This window comes from Pseudophryne corroboree, chromosome 2 (genome assembly GCF_028390025.1).
Source record: "Pseudophryne corroboree isolate aPseCor3 chromosome 2, aPseCor3.hap2, whole genome shotgun sequence".
NCBI classification, from domain to species: domain Eukaryota; kingdom Metazoa; phylum Chordata; class Amphibia; order Anura; family Myobatrachidae; genus Pseudophryne; species Pseudophryne corroboree.
In genome coordinates, this window is record NC_086445.1 from 24,691,489 (window position 1) to 24,713,977 (window position 22,489).

At 44.9% G+C, this 22,489-nt stretch overlaps 1 protein-coding gene across 1 annotated transcript; it reads left to right on the top strand.

Moving 5' to 3' along the window:
• Nucleotides 1–4,381: 4,381 nt before the first annotated feature.
• LOC134989337 (olfactory receptor 6N1-like) lies at nucleotides 4,382–10,985 on the top strand. Its single transcript, XM_063950603.1, has 4 exons — nucleotides 4,382–4,523; nucleotides 7,184–7,472; nucleotides 8,619–8,667; nucleotides 10,023–10,985. Exons 1-4 carry the CDS (start codon nucleotides 4,382–4,384, stop codon nucleotides 10,983–10,985), a joined length of 1,443 nt encoding a protein of 480 aa, XP_063806673.1.
• The last annotated feature ends 11,504 nt before the right edge of the window (nucleotides 10,986–22,489 follow it).

Here is a 22,489-nt window from a genome sequence, read left to right on the forward strand (position 1 = left end):
TGTTGCAAAGCGGATAACTGAGGCCTTGACAACTATGTTAGTGTTAGACGTGCATCTGGTATCCGCCATTATTGCAGTGGGATTTAGACAGTTGATGGAGGTACTGTACTGTGTCCCCAGTACCAAATACCATCTAGATTCCACTTCACTAGGCAAGCGATTCCCAGACTGTACAGGGACATTAAGAAAAGTGTCCTGAAAAATGCGGTTGTACCCAATGTCTACTTAACCATGGACATGTGGACAAGTGGAGCAGGGCAGACTAAGGATTACATGACTGACAGTCCACTGGGTAGATGTATTGCCTCTCGCAGCAAAAACAGCAGTAGCAGCATCTCGCAAATGCCAACTCGTTCCTAGGCAGGCTACACCGAGTATCACCGCTTTCCATAAGAGGCACACAGCTGACAACCTCTTACGGAAACTGAGGAACATCATCGCAGAATGGCTTACCCCACTTAGACTCTCCTGGGGATTTGTGATATCGGACAACGCCACCAATATTGTGCGTGCATTACATCTGGGCAAATTCCAGCACGTCCCATGTTTTGCACATACAATTAATTTGGTGGTGCAGAAATTTTTTTTAAATGACAGGAGCGTGCAGGAGATGCTGTTGATGTCCCGAAAAAATGTGGGCCACTTTTGACATTCAGCGACTGCGTGCCGAAAGACTGGAGTGCCAGCAAACACTCTTGAACATGCCCTGCCATCACCTGAAGCAAGAGGTGGTAGCAAGGTGGAATTCAACCCTTAATATGCTTCAGAGGATGGAGGAGCAGCAAAAGGCCATTCAAGCCTATACATCCACCTACGATATAGGCAAAGGAGGGGGAATGCACCTGACACAAGTGCAGTGGAGAATGATTTCCATGTTGTGCAAGGTTCTCCAACCCTTTGAACTTGCCACACGTGAAGTCAGTTCAGACACTGCCAGCTTTTGTCAGGTCATTCCCCTCATCAGGCTTTTGCAGAAACTGTTGGAGAAAATGAAGGAGGAGCTAAGACTGTGGGACTTGTGGATGGAGCCCTTCATTCGCTTTGCCAGGATTTACGGGTGGTCAATCTGATGAAATCAGAGCACTATATTTTGGCCACCGTGCTCGATCCTAGGTTTAAAGCCTACTTTGTATCTCTCTTTCCGGCAGACACAAGTCTGCAGAGGTACAAAGGCCTGCTAGTGAGAAAATTGTTAGCTCAAGCAGAACGTGACCCGTCAACAGCTCCTCCTTTATTTAATCCCGCAACTGGGGCTGCGAGGAAAAGGATAACATTTACTAGCCCACACGCTGGTGGTGATGCAGGCCAGTCAGGAGCAAGTGTTGACATCTGGTCCGGACTGAAGGAGCTGCCAACAATTACTGACATTTCTACTGTCACTGAATATGATGCTGTCGCCATTGAAAGAATGGTGGAGGATTATATCGGTGAAAGCATCACTGTAGGCATGTCAGACAGTCCGTATGTATACCGGCAGGAAAAAGAGGCAATTTGGAGGCCCTTGCACAAACTGGCTTTATTTTATCTAAGTTGCCGCCTCCCTTCAGTGTGTACTCCGAAAACTGGTTTAGTGCAGCCGGTAACCTTGTCAGCGATCGGCGTAGGAGGTTACTTCCACAAAATGTGGAGAAGATGATGTTCATAAAAATGAATTATAAATTCCTTCAGGAAGACGTATACCAGCAATTGCCTACAGACAGTGGATTCCAGTGGGGACAAATTAATACTCTGTGAGGATGAGGATGTACACACTGAAAGGGGTGAGGAATCGGAGGATGAGGATGAGGTCAACATCTTGCCTCTGTAGAGCCAGTTTGTGCAAGGAGAGATTAATTGCTTCTTTTTTGGTGGGGTCCCAAACAAACCAGTCATTTCAGCCACAGTCATGTGGCAGACCCTGTCGCTGAAATGATAGGTCTGTTAAAGTGTGCATGTCCTGTTTATACAACATATGGCTGGGTGGGAGGGCCCAAGGACAATTCCATCTTGCACCTCTTTTTTTTTCTTTGCATTAATGCTGTTTGGGGCCTAGTTTTTAAAACTGCCATCCTGTCTACCACTGCATTGCCACTCCTAGACAGGCCAGGTTTTTGTGCCGCCCAATTGTGTGGCTTAGCTTAGTCATCCAGCGACCTCTTTGCACCTCTTTTTTTTTTCTTTGCATTATGTTCTGTTTGGGGCCTATTTTTTTTAAAACTGTCATCCTATCTGCCACTGCAGTGCCACTCCTAGATGGGCCAGGTGTTTGTGCCGCCCACTTGCGTTGCTTAGCTTAGTCATCCAGCTTCCTCTGTGCAACCTTTGGCCTAATAACAATATTGTGAGGTGTGAGGTATTCAGAATAGACTGGAAATGAGTGGAAATGAATGTTATTGAGGTTAATAATACCATAGGATCAAAATGAGCTGTTTTCGATTTTTAAAAAAAATCATCCAGATCCAAAACCTAATCCCGAAAAGGTGGTTTTGGCAAAACCAATCCAGATCCAAGACACAAGCGGGGAAACCAGATCCAAAACCAAAACACGAAAAGAGTCCGCCGCACATCTCTTTTAACTTTACCCCAATAAGAGGTGTTTCCATTCTGAGCATTGTAGTCAGATGTAGTCCCATGCAGGAACAAGCACATAAAGTAAAATGCCTAATTTATTGCAGCTCCTGTAATTTCACGAGGACCATACTGTTTTTTTCTTTAGTTACTGTTTGTTTGCTGCCGACCTCTTGTAACACCCAGTGGCGCACGCAGGAGGGATGGGAGGAAGAATTCTGAGTACCCAGAAACCCCTCCTCCTGGTGGGCAGAATTCTTTTTAAGAGACAGAGAGAGCTTTGTCAAGTACAAGACAGGATGTTCTACCCCCTCACTTTCCTGGGACGCTACTGCACCTAAGCCATCATCAGAAGCATCTGTCTGTAAGAAAAACCTGTGGGTAAAATTGGGTGCTTGAAGTACTAGAGAGGTACAAATGGCCAGCCAAAGATCTGCTCATGCTGTCTCAGCAAGATTGGGACATTTTATAAGCAAATCTGTCGGCTCTAGTCGCAAAGTGGCTGATGAGCTGCCTATACTGTAAATCTACCAAACCCAGGAAGGTTCTCAACTGTGACTCTGTCTTAGGGTTTGACCAATTTTTAACAACCTCAACTTTCCCTATTTGAGGTTTTGTCTGATCCGGTATAACTATGTAACATAAATACTTGGCTTCTCTTGTGGCCACTGGACATTTCCCAGGGTTAGCTGTGAAACCTGCAGATCTCAATGAGGTCAGTACTGCCTCAACTGTCTTCTGAGAGTATAGTAATGTCATCTAGATAGGTGGCCACGTGTGCAGTATGGGATTTCAGTATCTTGTTCATTACCCTTTGGAAAGTGGCTGGTGCTCCATGCAAAAGGGTAGCACTTTGTACTGGATAAAGCCTTCAGGAGTAAAAAAATATGTATTTTCCTTGGATGCTATGATAAGAGGGATCTGCCAATAGCCCTTGCTGAGATCAAGGGTGGTCAAATATTTGCTGCCAGCCAAACTTTCAACCAGTTCATCCACCCATGGCATCAGGCAGGCATCAACCTGGCATACACTGTTTAATTTTATAAAGTCATTGCAGTACTGTAAGCTGCCATTAGGTTTTGTAAACAGCACAATTGGGTTACACCACTCACTGATAGGATCATAAACTGCCCCCAGTTGGACCATGCTCTCCACCTAATTTCTAACTGCAAACCACCTAGCCGCAGGGATCTGCTAGGACTTTTATTTCATTACTACCCTGGAAGGTGTGATAATATCATGTTCAATCAAGGCTGTACACCCTGATAGGGAAGAGAACATGTCCTTGTTCCATTGTACCATCTCCTCTACCTGCTGCATTTGTGCTGCGGACAAGGTAGGCTCTATGATAATCAATAGTGCAAAGAAAAAGAACCACCACACCACAAGCGCACACAGTACTTATGATCTAAATGACTGGTTGTTCACTGATGCAAATTCCCTCTGGATTTCTTTTCAGTACCTCAAAGGGAACAAATAAACCATAATAGTGTAACTCTGTTAGTACAATAGCATTAGGGTATATAAAGGTAAAAACTGGTACCACAAAATATTGTCTACCCCAATAGCAGACAATATGGAGGCGGAATATATCCAATGTCTAAACGATCCACAGATGTTCCTGCTTTCCCAGATGTTCCACTCCAGTTTACACATGTAAATCAAGAAAGAACTTCCATAGTGTAAAAACTTCTGATACAATTTATTAAAACTCTGTACAGCCTAAAATTGATTCTTCACAATAGGTAGGACTAATCATAAATGAACAAAGTAACACAAATGCATAAGTGTGGACTCATACCAGATGGAATTGTCAACCAGAAATGTAGACAAAATGCACATAAGCTATGGAGAACCTCAGGCGTCACTGGAACCGTCCTTCCTGCTTCTGGGGGTATTGGTCCACACTCTGCAAGCTTTCCTTCCAACGCATTTTGATATCTCATATATCTTTGTCAAGGCAGATGGAAAGCATTGTGAGTAAGGGGAATTTATACCCCTTTTCCTGTTATCTAAAAATATCCTAATTCCAGACATGGTACTTCTAGTCTAAAAACATCCTATCCTTCACAGTAATAAATCCCGCCCATATAGTCTATTAACTGATTTTTATGGTCTCCCATGCTTAAACAAAAGCCTGCCATATGTTAATACCACCTCCGGCTATAGTGCGACCGGAAGAAGAGGTACATGTGACCGGAAGTAGAAGTCCGTGCGTATCCGGTCGATGACGATGTCGGGAGGTGAGGTCCGCACATGGCGATTCCGATGACGTTGCCGGAAGCTTGATGACGTTACCGGAAGTTCCTGGTCCTCTCATCTATTCTTACTTTGCACAGAAGTTTTTCTACTTCCGCTCCAGGTGTTTCTGTCATCAGATTTATGGAGAGTACAGACATCCAGTCTCCATATTCATGAATTGTCCTCATTTGGTGCACGGATGGCGGCCATATTTGAAAAGAATTTTTCACTTTAAATTGATATACAATCGCCATATTCAAGTAGAATTTCACCTTAAAGGAACAAATATATATTTAAAAACATGTATATATAACACATTATAAAAAACATTTTAGCTCGAAGTCCTTATTAATACCCATGGGAGACAATGTTTTATATTTATAGATCATGTTCATTTCATTCCTAGCCAGTTTACTACTAATATCCTTTGATCTAATATTGCCTGACACCCTGCGCAAACCGTAAAAATTCAAAATATGTTTGGTATAACAATAATCTGAATTAGTGGACACCTGCGCAACATAAAGAAAGGGATTGATACAAGTGCTCTGTCCATGCATTTTAAAGAGCAACACAATAGTGACACCAAACATATTTTGAATTTTTACGGTTTGCGCAGGGTGTCAGGCAATATTAGATCAAAGGAAACCCCCCCTGCGTGCGCTACTGGATTAGACATCGGATATATACCGCCTCCATATGCTGATATTGTCTGCTATTGTGGTAGACAATATTTTGTGGTATGAGTTTTTACCTTTACATACCCTAATGCTATTGTACTAACAGAGTTACACTATTATGGTTTATTTGTTCCCTTTGAGGTACTGAAAAGAAATCCAGAGGGAATTTGAATCAGTGAACAACCAGTCATTTAGATCATAAGTATTGTGTGCGCCTGTGGTGTGGTGGCTCTTTTTCTTTGCACTATTGCAGGGCTGTTTCTAGCTAATTTTGCTTCCAGTGCGAGATTTCAAAATGCGCCCCCCCCCCCCCCATTGATATAAAAAAAATGCAGCCCCCCATAGATATAAAAAGAAAATGCATGCGCGCGAAGGTGCGCTCGCTCCCGACAAGGAGGCGTGGCCTTGTTAAAATGGGCTTGCCTCCTTCACGTCTCCTGATGTACTGGCCTGTCTCCTGGTAGCGCCTCCATGCTCTGGACACTACGCTGACAGACACAGCAAACCTTCTTGCCACAGCTCGCATTGATGTGCCATCCTGGATGAGCTGCACTACCTGAGCCACTTGTGCGGGGTGTAGGGAGGTAATACAGGCACGCGGAGGCCACACACACTACTGAGCCTCATTTTGACTTGTTTTAAAGACATTACATCAAAGTTGGATCAGACTGTAGTGTGTTTTTCCACTTTAATTTTGAGGGTGACTCCAAATCCAGACCTCCATGGGTTAATAAATCTGATTTTCATTGATAATTTTTGTGTGATTTTGTTGTCAGCACATTCAACTATGTAAAGAACAAAGTATTTAATAAGAATATTTCATTCATCCAGATCTAGGATGTGTTATTTTAGTGTTCCCTTTATTTTTTTGAGCAGTGTATTATGCCATACACCGCAATGCCCTTGATACATTAAATCCCCATTTTACACATTACGCAGGGAAGTATCCCCATTTTACACATTACAACAGACAAGTGTCCCCATTTTACACATTACGGCAGGCAAGAATTCCCATTTTACACATTGCGTCAGGCAAGTGTCCCCATTTTACACATTACGGCAGGCAAGAGTCCCCATTTTACACAGTACGGCAGGCAAGAGTCCCCATTTTACACATTACAGCAGGCAAGAGTCCCCATTTTACACATTACAGCAGGCACGTGTCAAGTGTGGGGGAAGGGACAGGGAGGAGGGGAGAGAGAGAGAGAGAGAGAGAGAGAGAGAGAGACTACTTACATTTGAAGGGGGTCTTCCCGCTCTTTGGGCCACCTCTACTTCCTCGCGCCGCCCGCCTCCTCCTTCTAGCTTGGCTCCCCCTCCTCCTGTCATCATTACTCCACTCAGGGGGCGGAGTTTCGCGGAATGACATGACATGATTGTGTCTATCCCATGCATGTTTAAATTGCTCTACTGTCTCAGCCTCTACCACTTCTGACGGGAGGCTATTCCACATGTCCACTACCCTTTCTGTGATGTCACGATGCAACCGCGTCATTCCACGAAACTCCGCCCAGAGCAGGAGTACTCAGGAAGAGGGAGGAGGGGGAAACAAGGACCTGCAAAGTGCCGTGGTGGGCGCCCCGTGCTGTTGCACTGCACTATTGAATGTTTTAAGTGTGGGTGACACTCTATCCACTTACACTTATGGCAGCCGCATTTGCGCATTGGTGATACTCTTTCTTTCTGTATTTTTGTTATTCTATATGATAATCAAGCAGGAGGAGCTGAGGAGCAGGTACCAGCGGGAGAAGTCAGGGACCAGGGCAATTGGCACAGTGAGAGGAGCCAGGTACAAAGGAATCAGGCACAGCATGAGGAACCAGGAGCAGGTACCAGCAGGAGAAGTCAGAGACCAGGGCAATGGGCTAAGCGGGAGAAGTCAGGAAGCAGGTACCAGAAGAAGAAGCCGGGGACCAGGGAAGCAGGCACAGTGGGAAAAGTCAGGGAGCAGATACCAGTAGGAGGAGCTAGAGAACAATCCAACAGGCACAGCGTGACGAGCCAGTAAGCAAGTACCAGTGGAAGGAGCTAGGGATTACAGCAGCAGGCACAGCATGAGGATCCCGAGAGCAGGTAGCAGCGGGAGGAGCCAGAGATCAGGGAAGCAGGCACAGCAGGATGAGTCCAGGAGCAGATGCCAGTAGGAGGAGCTAAGCAACAGGCTAATGGGCACAGCATAACGAGCCAGTAAGCAGGTACCAGTGCGAGGAGCTGGGGATTAGGACAGCAGCCACAGCATGAGGATTCAGGGAGCGGGTACCAGTGGGAGGAGCCAGGTACCAAGGAAGCAGGCCGAGTGTGAGGAGCCGGGAAGCAGGTACCACCAGGATAAGCCAGTGTCCAGGGCAACAGGCTTGGCAAAATGAGCCGGGGAGCAGGTATTTATTTATTAACAATTTCTTATATAGTGCAGCATAACCGTTGTGCTTTACAATTAGAACAACAGTAATAGACCAAAACTGGGTAAAAAAGGTATCAGTATGAGAAGCCAGGGACCAGTGCAACAAGCATAGAAAGAAGAATCAGAGAGCAGGTACCAGCAGGAGAGCCGGGGCCAAGGGAGCAAGCACAGCATGAGGGGCCGAGGAGCAGATACCAGTGGAAGGAGCCAGGGAACAGACCAGCGGACACAGTGTAAAGAGCAAGGGAGCAGGTACCAATGGGAAGAGCCAGAGACCAAGGCAGCGGGCACAGCACGTAGAGCATGTACCTGTGGGAGGAGCCAGGGGTCAGGGAAGCAGGCATAGCGTGAGGAGCAGGGGAGCAGTTACCACCGGGAAAAGCCAGGGACCAGTGCAACAGAAACAGCATGGTGAGCCATGGAGCATGTCCAGTAGCAGTCTGAAAGCCAAGGACTAGAGCAACAGGCACAGCAGGAGGAGCCGGGGGGTTGGTCCTCTCTCTGCAGCTGCAAGACTTCTGGGATGTAGTCTCAAAGGACTTTGATGTACTGCTACGTGCTGTGTAAAAACTGTTGTCAGCAGCGTGTTTCTCCAAAGTGATGTGGTGCCTCAACACGTAGCAGCCTAACTGGCCTTTATCAGAGAAAGGTGACAGACTGAATCAGACTCTTGGCACCCCTCAAATCTGGTGCACTAGCGCCCTTCCCCACCCACTTGCAGCTCTGACCAAATATTTGATTTTCCTCAGGTGGCAGCTGAAAGGAATGGGATTTAACAAGGAGGATCACAGAACATCAGTAAGATAACATTTGAGGGTGTCAGGATAAACAAGATTTTTTTTTTCCATATTTGAAACTATATTGGTAATTTTCTGCCAGATGTGTTCGAAGGTAAATCAACAATGTGGAAAGTGGGAAGGTGCAACTTGAGGGGTAGCTGGCAGGTTATTGACAAAACCTAAGAAGTAAAAATAGCTGACTTAGGATCCTAAAGCAAACTGCCCACTGCAGTATTTTGTAGCTAAGGGTCCTTTAGAAACATATAAACATAGAATTTGATGGCAGATAAGAACCACTTGGCCCATCTAGTCTGCCCCTTTTTTTTTTACCATATTTTTATCTCAATCCTTATTTGATCCTTATTTCTTTGTAAGGAGATCCTTATGTCTATCCCATGCATGTTTAAATTGCTCTACTGTCTCAGCCTCTACCACCTCTGATGGGAGGCTATTCCACTTGTCCAATACCCTTTCTGTGAAGAAATTTTTCCTCAAATTTCCCCTGTACCTCCCCCCTCCAGTCTCAGTGCATGTCCTTGTGTCCTATTGCTTCTCTTCATTTGGAGAATGTTTCCCAAAAACACTTGATATATTTGAAAGTTTCTATCATGTCCCCCCTTTCCCTTCCCTGCTCCAAACTGTACATATTGAGAAGTTTTAGTCTTTGTGGGTAGCCGGTGTATTGCAGTATTGGACATTCAGAATAAGTCAAATAGAGGATTAATGACATTCACAGCAAACAGCATCCAAAATAATTAGCAAAAGATAATCAGTACTGTTCTAACTGAAAGTCCACTGGACAGGCAGTGAAGGGAGAGGAGAGGTCTAATGTATGGGGTGATATCACTGGAGGAAAAGTCCAACCAATCATTAGTATCTGCAGCCCAATCAAGATAATATTTCAAAGCCTCTCCAAAAAAGTTCACTTGCAATAAATACCTTAAGGTGCAGGTTCCAACGATTGTGACATCTCAGTTGTATCTTTGACTTCAATTAATTAGGGATTTTTCATATAAAAACACAGAAAATCGGTCATCTTATCACATATGTCTTCTCAGGATAGGGCATAAATAAACTCTAGTTTTGCGTTTCACAGGCACACTCCCTGCTTTCTCTGTTTATGCCAATTTGTGATTTAAGTCCCTATTGAGTTGGGTTCCTTGGTATACACTGTGGTACATCCTGGAAAGAGCCCTGCTGACATGGCATCCCACCACCCACCTCATGAGGCACATCAAAGACCTCTGAGTTGTCAAGCCATTATCATTAAACATTATTGTGCTATTAGTATCCTTTAACAGCAATTTATGTTTACCAATATTTATGCTAAAATATGAAATATTATTATGTTTGCATTCATATTACCCCATACAGGATAAAGAAGAACATATTCGATCATCAGGTTCTTCCAATTTGACTTTCAGCCACGTTACCGAATTCATCATCTATGGATTCCCGAGTCTTCAGAACTACCAGACTTTGCTTTTTTGTGTGTTTCTTTTTATCTACCTCTTCTCGCTCAGTGGTAATGGCATCATCTTCCTCCTGGCCATTCTGGACCAAAGGCTACAGACTCCAATGTATTTCTTTGTCAGCAATTTGTCTTTCCTAGATATAAGCTACACCTCGGTCACCATCCCGAAGATGTTGGCAAAGTTCTCGATGCACCTTGATACCATTTCCTTCACCGCCTGTTTTGTGCAGATGTATATGTTCCTGTCTTTAGGAGCAACAGAGTGTTTACTTCTGAGTGTAATGGCCTATGATCGATATATTGCAATATGCTCTCCTTTACATTATGCAGCAATTATGACTAAGAGATTATATATAATTCTATCAGCTACAGCATGGTCTGGGGGATTTATAACCCCAGTCACTGTTTTAATCCTAGCCCTGAAGTTACCTTTTTGTGGTCCTAATATCATCCACCATTACTACTGTGATCACCCACCATTGCTGCAGCTGGCTTGCACCAACACATCCCTCAATGTTGCAGTTGGATCTTCAATTGCTGCCTTTCTTCTTTTGATAAGTTTTACCCTTGTTATTATTTCTTACATTAAAATAATAATAACAATCCTCAAAATAAATTCCAATGATGGGCGCAGAAAAACATTTTCCACATGCGCTTCCCACTTCACGGTGGTAAATATATTTTTCCTGCCACTCATCTTCATGTACGTTCGGCCAACGGCATCCTACTCCTCAGATGTGGACTCCATAGTGGCCATGCTGTACACAGTATTAACGCCAATGATGAATCCCATCATATACAGCCTGAGAAATAAGGACATTAACATTGCTTTTAGGAAGAAAATACAATTTAAAAGTTTCTAGTCCAGAGAGATAATTCTAATAATTTATGTATGTATGTATATACCTGACCATTATGATGTACTGTCCACAATACGCTGTGGCATCAGACTGGCCGCCTAACAGATGTCTCAGTGCCCTTGACTACCTTGATCTAGGTGCAAAGCAACCAGACACTGAGCCAGACAAGCCTACTTAGGGGCTAGAGGAGATATTTGTGCCATCTAGAGATAATGAAATTATAGGAGGTGAGGATATTCAGAAGGGTGGGAAGATGATCAGTTCAGTCTTAGACATGTTCAGTTTAAGAAAGTGCTGGGATGTCCAAGTAGAGATAGCAGAAAGACAGTTGGAGATAGAAGTGAGGAGAGAGGGGGAGAGGTCAGAGGAGAAGTGATAGATTTTAGTATTGTCAGCAAAGAGATGATGGGGATCATTCCGAGTTGATCGCTAGTGAAGCGATTAAGTGAAAAAGTGGCACTTCTGCGCATGCGTATGCGGTGCAGTGCGCACGCACTACGTACTTTCACAACGGGCGATGTATTTTTACACAGGGTCTAGCGACGCTTTTCAGTCGCAATGCCAGCCGCAGAGTGATTGACAGGAAGGGGGCGTTTCTGGGCGGAAACTGGCCGTTTTCCGGGAGTGTGCTAAAAAACGCAGGTGTACCAGGCGTGGTTGGCCGAACGCAGGGCGTGTTTGTGACGTCAAATCCGGAACTAAACAGTCTGAAGTGATCGCAAGCTAGGAGTAGGACTGGAGCTACTCTGAAACTGCACATTTTTTTTTTCTGTAGCCGCTTTGCGATCCTTTCGTTCGCACTTCTGCTAAGCTAAAATACACTCCCAGAGGGCGGCAGCTTAGCGTTTGCACAGCTGCTAAAAACTGCTAGCGAGCGATCAACTCGGAATGACCCCCGATATTGGAAGTCAAAGAGCTAATGAGCACCCCTAAAGAGGATGTATATAGGGCCCAATTCAGACCTGATCACTAGGCTGCGTTTTCGTACAGCCTGCGATCAGGTCTGAACTGTGCATGTGTATGCACTGCAATGCGCAGGCACATCGGTCCGCTGCTACGGGGAATTGGCACCCTGCGACGGGATGGTGCGAAAAAAGCGGTTGCATGGGCGTGCTTAAGCGTTTGCAGGGAGGGTATCTGACGTCAATTCCAGTCCCGGACAGGCTGAAGTGATCGCAGCGGCTGAGTAAGTCCTGGGCTGCGCAGAGACTGCAGAAGATCTGTTTGTACAGCTCTGCTACACATGCGTTCGCACACTTGCACAGCTAAAATACACTCCCCCTGTAGACGGTGACTATCTGATCGCAGCAGTGCAAAAATCGCCTTCTAGCGATCAGGTCTGAATTAGGCCCATAGAGAGAAGAGGATATGTCCAAGAACAGAACCTTGGGAGGGCGAAGGGGGCTCCTGTTGTTAGAGGAAGTGGGGGAGGGGAAGTAATGAGAGGAGACAGGAGAAATGATCAGAGTTTTTAAGAGGACAGCCAGGATAGGGAAGAATCACGCATCCCAAGGGAGTGAAGAAGGATTTGCAGGTGGAGAGGGTGGTACAGAGTGCCAAAAGCAGCAGAGAGTTCAAGAAGAATGAGCAGAGCATAGTGGCCCTTGTATTTGACAGCCAGGGCCGGCAAGAGAAATCTTTGGGCCCAGTACACTGATTTTCCTGGGGGGTCCAGGGCAATCACTCAGCCCCTGTATCTCTTACATCCTCCATCCTCCTCATCCCCTGATCCTCTCATTCTCTGCTATACTCTCAGGCTATGCTTCCCTTTAACATCCTGCATTTCTCACTCCCTGCACCTGTCACTCTCTCGGTGAAGGTGATAAAGCTGATTATTTACCTTATAACATTCACTATATATGGGTAAGAGACTCAGTACGCAATTGGCGTATGGGGTACCGTAAGGGTACGCACTTAGCGTAGCAGACGCTTAGCCGTGGTCGAGACGCATGAGCGGCACGTTCGCTCGCGGCTTACGCTTGGTATCGAGCACGCTATAGGCGGCCGACTACCGTAATGCTACGCCAATAGCGTAGGCGGACGCCGTGCCCACGAGTGGAACACGAGCGGCGCAGACGCTCACGGGATGACACTCAGTAAACCTTGTATGCAACACACTGAAAGATTGAGTTTGTATTGTAAACCTTACTACTGAAATACTGTAATGATATAACGCTTCTTAACCTTGTTAATATAAAAGCTGCTTGAGCGATTAAGACGCTCCGAATACCCTCAGCAATGTAATAAACACACAATACCTTCCTAAGGTTCCAAAACCTTTACTAACGAGATTTAGTTATATCAAAAGGGAAAATACAGTTAACATCTTATACACTACAGGCTAACATCAATATCTAACAGAATAACTACACATAAATATACAATAGCGGCACAATCGCAAACAATAACATACAATGAGAGAGAGTAAAAGAGAGAACGTGGCAAAATACAGTCAGAGAATAAGGGTGGTCACAGAGAGAAACTTACACACATGGGAATGAATCGCAGGCGCAATCTGGAAATCCAGCTCTCAGTTAATCAGTGATGAAAACCTTGTGGAGAGTAGAGTCTTGTGTCCCCAAGCCTATTGCAAACTATATTTATTTACTAGCTCAAGACATACTACAATAGATACTGTGTGCCCTCTTTCCATTGGTTAGGGGGTGGGACATGTACTGCACCTGGGATCATTGGTTAGTTCAAGAAGTGGGCGATGGCTAGGACTAGTTAGTATTCTAAATTCCTCTTTGTCTTGTTATATTGAGGAAAGCTATTGTTTGGATCTTCCAAACAAACTCTGTTTCTGGGCTTTGTTTACCCCACTGTCACCCTCCTTCGGTTGAGACAATGACACCTCAGCACTCATTCATCTGGAGAGAAACCTGGACCTATTCATAAACAAAGGTGTAAGCCCTCTTCATAGAATCTCAAAGCTTAGTGTAAATAAGGCTATTGTTTTCAGTCTGTGGGAAAGAAGTGACTGAATTCCATTCACCCACCCTGCATTTATGTGTAATTTATTCGGAATGCAATTAATCTTATTTTCTACTTCTGTGCATAACCATGAGCAGGAACTATGCGAGTCCCTCCCAATTATCATAGGCACAACACCCCTTCAATACCCCACAGCTGGACACCAAACACTACCCTCCAACCTTTGTCTGAACCCTCCCAGCATGCAAAGGAGAATTTCTCAGGTCCAAGAGCTGGTTTAAACTTACCATACTTGCTGACATTATGAAGGGGAATATTAACTATAAAACGCATTATATTGGTTAAATATGTAGCGATCGAGTCGCTCGCTAGTCGCACACAAACACCGCCCTAAATACCCATCCCCATGCGCAGGCAACGTCAGAGCGTCCCCTACGCAACCTGAGGGGATGCGTACGCACGGGGGAGTCGGTGCGCGAGCAGCGGGCACGTGCATTGGGGTTAGTACAAGGCATCATAGGTCGCTATATTTTTCGACTTTGACAGTCGACCCTTTGGCAGTCATCAATAACTGCCACTTCCTAAACAATTCAAACAGAAAAATATATGTCATCATGGAATACCTTTTTATGATTGGGTGGAGGGAGGAGAGGAGAAGGTGGGAAAGGTATGACCTAGTGAGATAGTAGAAGCATGTGTGTATGAATCTATGTTTGAGGGGTCATGTATCATCGTGCCGTACGTGTTTTAAATCAAGCTTCGAGGTATTGCGAAGTATACATTTGAATCCTTCTTATCCTGTATTAAGGGTCTGTGGATGGGCTGTCAAACTTTACCGAGCTCTTTTCGGCTTTTGGTTGCAACAAATGGGGGAGCACATTTAGTTGATGATACATGAATGGGGGGAACATGTGAATGCTGATATATGTGTCTATATTCCCTGTCGACTATGTGTGTCATTACCTGAAGGTTGTAGAAATGAGGATAAGAAGCAATTGTTATAAATGCAGTCATAAACTATGCGAGTTTAGTATGCATTCGCCGATTGAGGTCTTGTCTGGTGTCTTGTCTTGATGTACATGTTGTCTGATGTCTCTCGATGCTTTTGCTATAAATGGCGACAAAAGCTTTCCCAATGTCCATAAAATTACAGTCTCTAAAGTATTTGGGCTTTCGTAAAAATTTAAAGTCACTAGGGATATTGGGGGTCTGTGGCATAGTCCATCAATGGTCTGTATAAGAGAGGATGTCAAATTCTTCTTCCAAGCGAATGTCTTTATACCTTGGAGGAAAACAAAGGAAAAACGGGTGAAAGAAACGGACCGTGGAATCACATTTTCATCACAACATTGTCTCTATCGTTGGGTCATAAATCAAATTAGTTGTTGTTATTACAGTGTCCTCGCTCCTCAGACTCATCACTCTGGTATTACCTTTACACCTCGTTAAAATCCGAACGCATCTAAATATCAGACCAACCAGTATGACGATTCCCAGAATACACAAGAGAAATTTCCCTACATCCATAATAATACCTTGGGCCGATTCTCCTAAACCAGAGAACCAATTTCGTGGGTTCAACCATGACACCCAACCGGTCAGCTCATTACCCACAGCAGCGAGAGTGAGATTATGTCTCCTTCGGAACTCCCACTTTAATTGTAAAATGTCATCCATCTTTTGGTCTATGACCTCGGCCGGGTCCTCAGTGCTGTTTGTGATATACGTGCAGCACTTTATTCCATATTGAGTTGCTAGGGTAACACAATACCCGCCTGTCACAGCTGTGAGGTAATTGAGAATCATCCTATGCTGAACCAGTTCTGTTTTGTAGGCTTGTAACTCTCTCCCAGTATACCTGAATGTGTCGTCATACATTTCGGTGATATTGTCTAATAAATTTGCTAGCGCAGATATATATCTATAGTTTAACACTCCTCTGGCGGTACGAATGATATCTAACGCGAGTAGGACTTGAATCCCGGTGGATTCATGGATCAGGTCAGAGGCCGGATGCTCTGTTCTTTCTACGTGCTCGTAATGAGTGTGAGTATAAGGAGCTTGGGCACCACGGTGTATGTCTTTCATTTTGATATGGGATACAGTCATTACTTCAGGCTGTACTTTTCCAATGTAACACAATCCCTCTGAGTTTGGGGCAAGCCACTTATACGCCTTTCTCCCGCATATGAAATATGCATCAGCGGGGAGAACATATGGGACTGAGTATGACATTACCATGTTACAAATTTTCCATGTGAAATCTCCTAACCCTAATTCTCCCATCTGTTTAGTACACGTATCTGTTTGTACGATATGTGCACAGTATCCTGGTGATACTTCTCCAACTCGCATGGTCCTACTTCCTAAAGTGTACCTATACCGGAAAAATCTTCCATGGTCGGCTATCTGGCGTATAAGTTCTGTGTCTATGGGCATTCTGTCGGCTCTATGTGAGAATGTCATGGTTTGATTACTCCATGACACTTCCCAATTTCCCGGCTTTCGGGGATTGGAAATGTTAAAGCATACTAAGGACCTATCCACATGATATTGGTGGAGCTTCAAACTAGGAGGACTAGAGATATTAAACCTCTTGTCCACCGGCCTCCCACCACTTAACTCAAGTACCTCTCCTACAGTTAAAGGGAATGGTACTAGTCCTGATTTGCTATGACCTTGAGGTACTTGAGAGCATACCCAACAGTCTGTCTGGTTTAACACTTTACCCACTAAGGAGTGATAGTCACTCAATGGATGCCGGTCCATATGGATATTAAAACTGGACTGACATTTCATGATGCACCCATCCTCAAGTATATTGTCACAGTGCCTACAGATGCAGTTCTCTTCAGCTAACAATCCTTCACAATTCCCTCTATTGTCAATGCTATCAGATCGTTTTCTGATACTCGCCTTTACTCGGTGATTGTGTTGCTCTTGGAAATCTACGCCTCCATCCTGGTCATCAGAACCCATTCCAGATCCTTTCTCGACCTCCATGGTACCCTCACCGAAACAGACTGCTCTGGTCAACAACAGGGTCAACAGGAAACTCCGGATCACAGTCTCTTGGGGCAAGTCCATCTTAGAAGAGTAAAAGGAGAAAAATAAGAAGGGGGAAGGGAAATAGGAGGGAGGTGGGAACTGGAGAAAATAACAAATGGGAAAAAGAAATCTGGCTCGACAAACGCCTCCGGTCTTATTATTCTCAGCGCTCAGGTGTCGTCTCAATCTTCCCTGAACAGACACTCTAGTGATACAACCTCTACCGTCTGTTCTTTATCACGGGACCTCTCTGGGTCAGCAACCTTTTTACAATGAGACGAATGGACCCAAGTCTCCCTCTCGGCAACCTTCAATGCTGTTGTGCTGGTTAATAAGACTTGGTATGGTCCTTCCCATCTGTCAATAAGGCAACCTGAGCGTAGAAAATTCCGTATCATTACATAATCCCCAGGTTCAATGTCATGACAATTACTGTCTGGCAAATCAGGAATCACCAACTTTAGATTATCATTCTGATTCCTCAATTGCTTACTCATCTTAACCAAGTACTTTACGGTTACTTCATTGTTACATTTCAAATCATCCCGGGGGTTAATCATAACATGGGGTTGTCGACCAAACAGAATTTCAAAAGGAGACAGATTAAGAGGGGACCTGGGAGTGGTTCTGATGCTGTATAATACGATTGGCAAAGCTTCGGGCCATAACAATCCTGTTTCAGTCATCACCTTGCTCAATTTATTTTTAATAGTGCTGTTTACTCTTTCCACCTTCGCACTCGCCTGGGGGCGGTACGGAGTGTGCAGCTTACTATTAATTCCCATCAACTTACACATTTTTTGAAAGACTTCACCTGTAAAATGGGTACCCCTATCACTCTCAATGATTCTAGGGATGCCATACCTGCACACAAATTCCTGCACAATTTTCTTTGCAGTAAACACAGTGGTATTTGTGGCCACGGGAAATGCTTCAACCCAATTTGAGAACACGTCAATACAGACCAATACATACTTTAAATTTCTACAAGGTGGCAATTGTATGAAATCAATTTGTATTACCTGGAAAGGGCCATCTGTAGGAGGGATATGGGATGGCTCTGTTGGTATTGCCTTTCCGATATTCTTCCTCAAGCAGGTGAGACATGTCATCGCTCTTTTACCCGCATGGGAAGAAAATCCTGGGGCGCACCAATAAGCTCTTACCAACTTACACATTCCTTCTTTGCCTAGATGAGTCAGCCCATGTGCCGCTTCCGCTAGACTTGGAAGGTATGCTCTGGGTGCCACTGGCTTACCCTGTCCGTCTGTCCAGAGTCCTGAGGACTCCTGGCCATATCCTTTTGACCTCCAGACTGCCTTTTCCTGTGGTGAACACAAATTTTGCATTTCATATAATTTCTGTGTGTTTACAGTATTAAATACCATCAGTTGTGTGATGTCTGTCTGTATGGGGGTACCGGCTGCTGATTTAGCAGTTTCGTCTGCTCGGCTGTTACCAAGTGATACCGGGTCTTGGCTATAGGTGTGAGATTTACACTTGATAACAGCCCCTCTGTCGGGTTCCTGTATCGCTGTTAGAAGTCTTTTGATGTGGGCTGCATGCGCTACAGGTGTGCCAGCTGCCGTCATGAAATTTCTGAGGCGCCATAGGGCCCCGAAATCATGGACTACTCCGAAGGCATACCTAGAATCTGTGTAGATATTGGCTGACTTGCCCTTAGCCAATTCGCATGCTCTGGTTAGGGCAACCAGTTCAGCAACTTGTGCTGAGTGTGGTGGGCCTAGCGGTTCTGCTTCTATGGTACTTTGGTCATCTACGACTGCGTATCCAGTACACAAGTCTCCCGAGTCCGTCTGTCTGTGACAACTACCGTCAGTGTAGAAAGTAAAATCTACATCTTCCAGTGGTTTGTCACTGATGTCAGGCCTTGCCGTGAAATTTTGGGTCAAATATTCCATACAATCATGTGTGTCATTGTCCTTACTAAATCCTCCTTCACCATCACTCTCATCCTCCACCCTTTGTGGCTGTCCAGGCACACCTGGGAGATATGTTGCAGGATTTAGTGCGCTGCATCTTTTTATAGTAATGTTTACCGGGGCCATTAATGCCAATTCCCATCTTGTAAACCGTGCTGATGAGACGTGTCTGGTTTGGGCAGAATTCAGTAAAGCTGACACTGCATGTGGTGTATGAATTGTGAGGTTGTGTCCTAGCACTACATCTTCGCTTTTACTTACTAGCAATGCTATCGCTGCAACACTTCGCAAGCATGTGGGGAGGGATCACGCTACCGTGTCTAGCTGAGCGCTATAGTAGGCTACTGGCCTGCTGGCATCACCATGCTTCTGGGTTAAGACACCTGCTGCGCACCCAGCACTCTCTGTTCCGTACAGCTCAAAGGGTTTTCCATAATCTGGCATGCCTAATGCCGGTGCCTGCGTTAGGCACTGTTTAAGTCTCTCAAATGCCATCTCAGACTCGTCTGTGTGCGAAATCCGATCGGGTTTGTTTGATGAGACCATCTCCTGCAAAGGTAGGGCTAGTATGGAAAAACCTGGGATCCAGTTACGGCAATACCCACACATTCCCCAAAACGTTCTAATCTGTTGCTGGGTTTGTGGTAGGGTCATGTCATGGATTGCTTGAATTCTATCAGAGGTGAGGTGTCTCAGTCCTTGTGTCAGACAGTGTCCCAAATACTTCACCCTGGTCTGGCATAATTGTAACTTATCTTTGGAAACCTTGTGTCCAGTGTCTGAAAGATGAAACAGGAGTTGTTTCGTATCTCTCAGGGACGATTCCAGTGAATCTGAGCACAGCAGTAAATCATCTACATACTGTATTAATATTGATCCACTCTCAGGTTGGAAAGACTGTAAACAATCATGCAAGGCCTGTGAGAAAATACTTGGACTGTCTATGAAACCTTGTGGTAAGCGAGTCCAGGTGTAATGAACTCCTCTGTATGTAAATGCGAATAAGTATTGACTGTCAGGGTGCAGAGGTACCGAGAAGAAAGCGGAGCAGAGGTCAATCACAGTGAAAAATTTGGCAGTGGGAGGGATTTGCATAAGGATGACAGCTGGATTTGGCACTACGGGGAATTGACTCTCAACTGTTTTGTTGATCCCTCTTAGATCCTGCACTAATCTGTAACCCCTCCCCCCACTCTTTTTAACAGGGAAGATGGGACTATTGGCAGTGCTGGACGCCCTTACCAGAATGCCCTGTTGTAGCAACCGCTCTATTACAGGGTAAACTCCTAACTCCACCTCTGGCTTCAGAGGGTATTGTGGGATTTTTGGAGCTATCCTACCATCTTTTACTTGTACAACTACTGGGGCTACATTTGCCATTAATCCAGTGTCTTGTCCATCCTTGGTCCAAAGTGATTCCGGTATCTGGGAAATCATTTCCTCTACCTTGGACGGACACCTATTTACAACAACAGTGTGTGACATTAATCTTGTTGGGGAGTCTAGCATATCCTGCACTTCCTGAGCGTGGTTTTCGGGTATGTCCAAGAACACACCTTCAGGAGTACAATATATGACGCATCCCATTTTGCACAGTAAATCTCTCCCTAGGAGATTAGTTGGAGCCGATGCAGCCAGCAGAAAAGAATGCTTGGTATGCAAAGGCCCTATCGTAATCTCTGCTGGTTTGCTTAAAGGATAGTGTCGTATTACTCCTGTTACTCCCATGGCTGGAATTGTTTTACCAGTGGTTCTCATGCCCACGGTCGAATTTATCACTGACTTGGCCGCCCCCGTATCTACAAGGAAATTTAGAGATCTACCAGCTACATCAATTGTGACCTCGGGTTCACTTCCAAGGCTCGCAATTAATTTCACTGGCTGCAGATTACAGGTGTGGCCCCACCCCTATGGTGTGTGGTGACCTCCCTGTATCGCACTGGCAGCTATTACCTGTGAAGGGGGTAAATGGGAACTATCGGAGACTTGCCAGTCTCTTCTTGGGGGATACCTTCTTGTTTCCGCTGCGTGTGGCTCATAACTCCGTCTCTGCGGTCCTTGATCCCAATTTCGTGTGTCATGTCGTTGTCTAGGGGTTTGGTATGAGTTTTGTGTGTTTTTAATTCTACAGTCTCGTGCAAAATGTCCCTCTTTATGACAATTATAACAAACTACCATATTTGACTTACCCACAGGGGTCTGAGACTTATGCTGAGGTGGCCTGGTGGTAAGAGCCTGTATACTTACGGCCATCAGCTTATCACTCTGCGACTCCCTGTGTCTGGTGATATTCCGATCATGATCAACAGCGGCCTCTCTCAAAGTAGCCACTGACAAACCTCGCCAACATGGTTGGGTGGTCTGTACCCTAGTCTTCAATACTTCCTTTAAACCATCCATTAACACAGATACTGCTACTTCTCTATGATTCACATTTGTTTAATGTCTTCTATCCCTGTATACCTAGCCATGTCCTGCAGTGCCCGATGGAAATAATCAGCAGCTGTTTCTCCCTCTTTTTGTTTAATAGAGAAAATTTTGTTCCATTTGACAACAGCTGGGAAATACTCTCCTAACTGTAAATTGATTCTCTTTACATTATCTTGATTGTACGCATCCGTAAGGGGTACCTCTTCGTCTAATTTACAGTCAGCGATAAATTTCACTGAGTCGACATTGGGGGGTAAACATGCCCTCAGCAATATCCGCCAGTCTTTGTTAGTGGGCTCTGCAGAGTTACCTAGCTCTCTAATGTATCTCTGGCTTGCAACCAGATCTTTCCTAGGATCAGGGAATTCAGACATCATTGATCTTAATTCTGTTCGGGAAAAGGGGCAGTGCATGGCGATGTTCCTGACAGGAGTGACTCCTGAAGTGTCAGTTTTCCCATTTGGTACTGCAATTACCCTGACAGGATTAAGTTCAATAACATCATTCTGAGTAGATTCTACAACATGTGGTGTAATGGTTTCTGCATAGTGTACAGTGCCGTACTTACCGGTTGATACGACCTCACCTGTCCCTCCGCTAGGGGCCTTTGATACTACTCTTACGGGTTGGGCCATGCCCACTGTCGTTTCTGCTATGGTGGCTGCTAGAGAGAGTGCCGATATTGTTGTTGGCTCATCCTCTTGGTCACAATCCTGGGGAAAGTTTAAAACAGGGTACAGCTTGCACGGATTAGTATTAGCATCAACAATCTTAGTTATATTATTCTTAACATCTATACATTTATTAAGTGCATGTTTATCAAACACCAGTGTGCCACTCTCTGTAACCACCTTCTCTCCTGTCATGTATGGTGGTGGGGGAGCGGTGGCTATCAGTTTTCTGATAGGGTTAGATCCAGCCGCTTGAGCCAATCCTCTTTGTATTTCACCCTCCTGTTGCCATAACTGTAAATAGTCATAATCTCGGATCCGTCTCTTTGCAGATTTAATGAGACATATCCTTCTCCTTAGATTTTGTAACACCTCTGGGCTAAAACTGCCTACACGTGGGAACTTTTCCCCATCATGCACAGTCATTCTTTCCCATTCATCGCACAAAACCTCTGTGTGTGAACCGTATTTCTCACACATG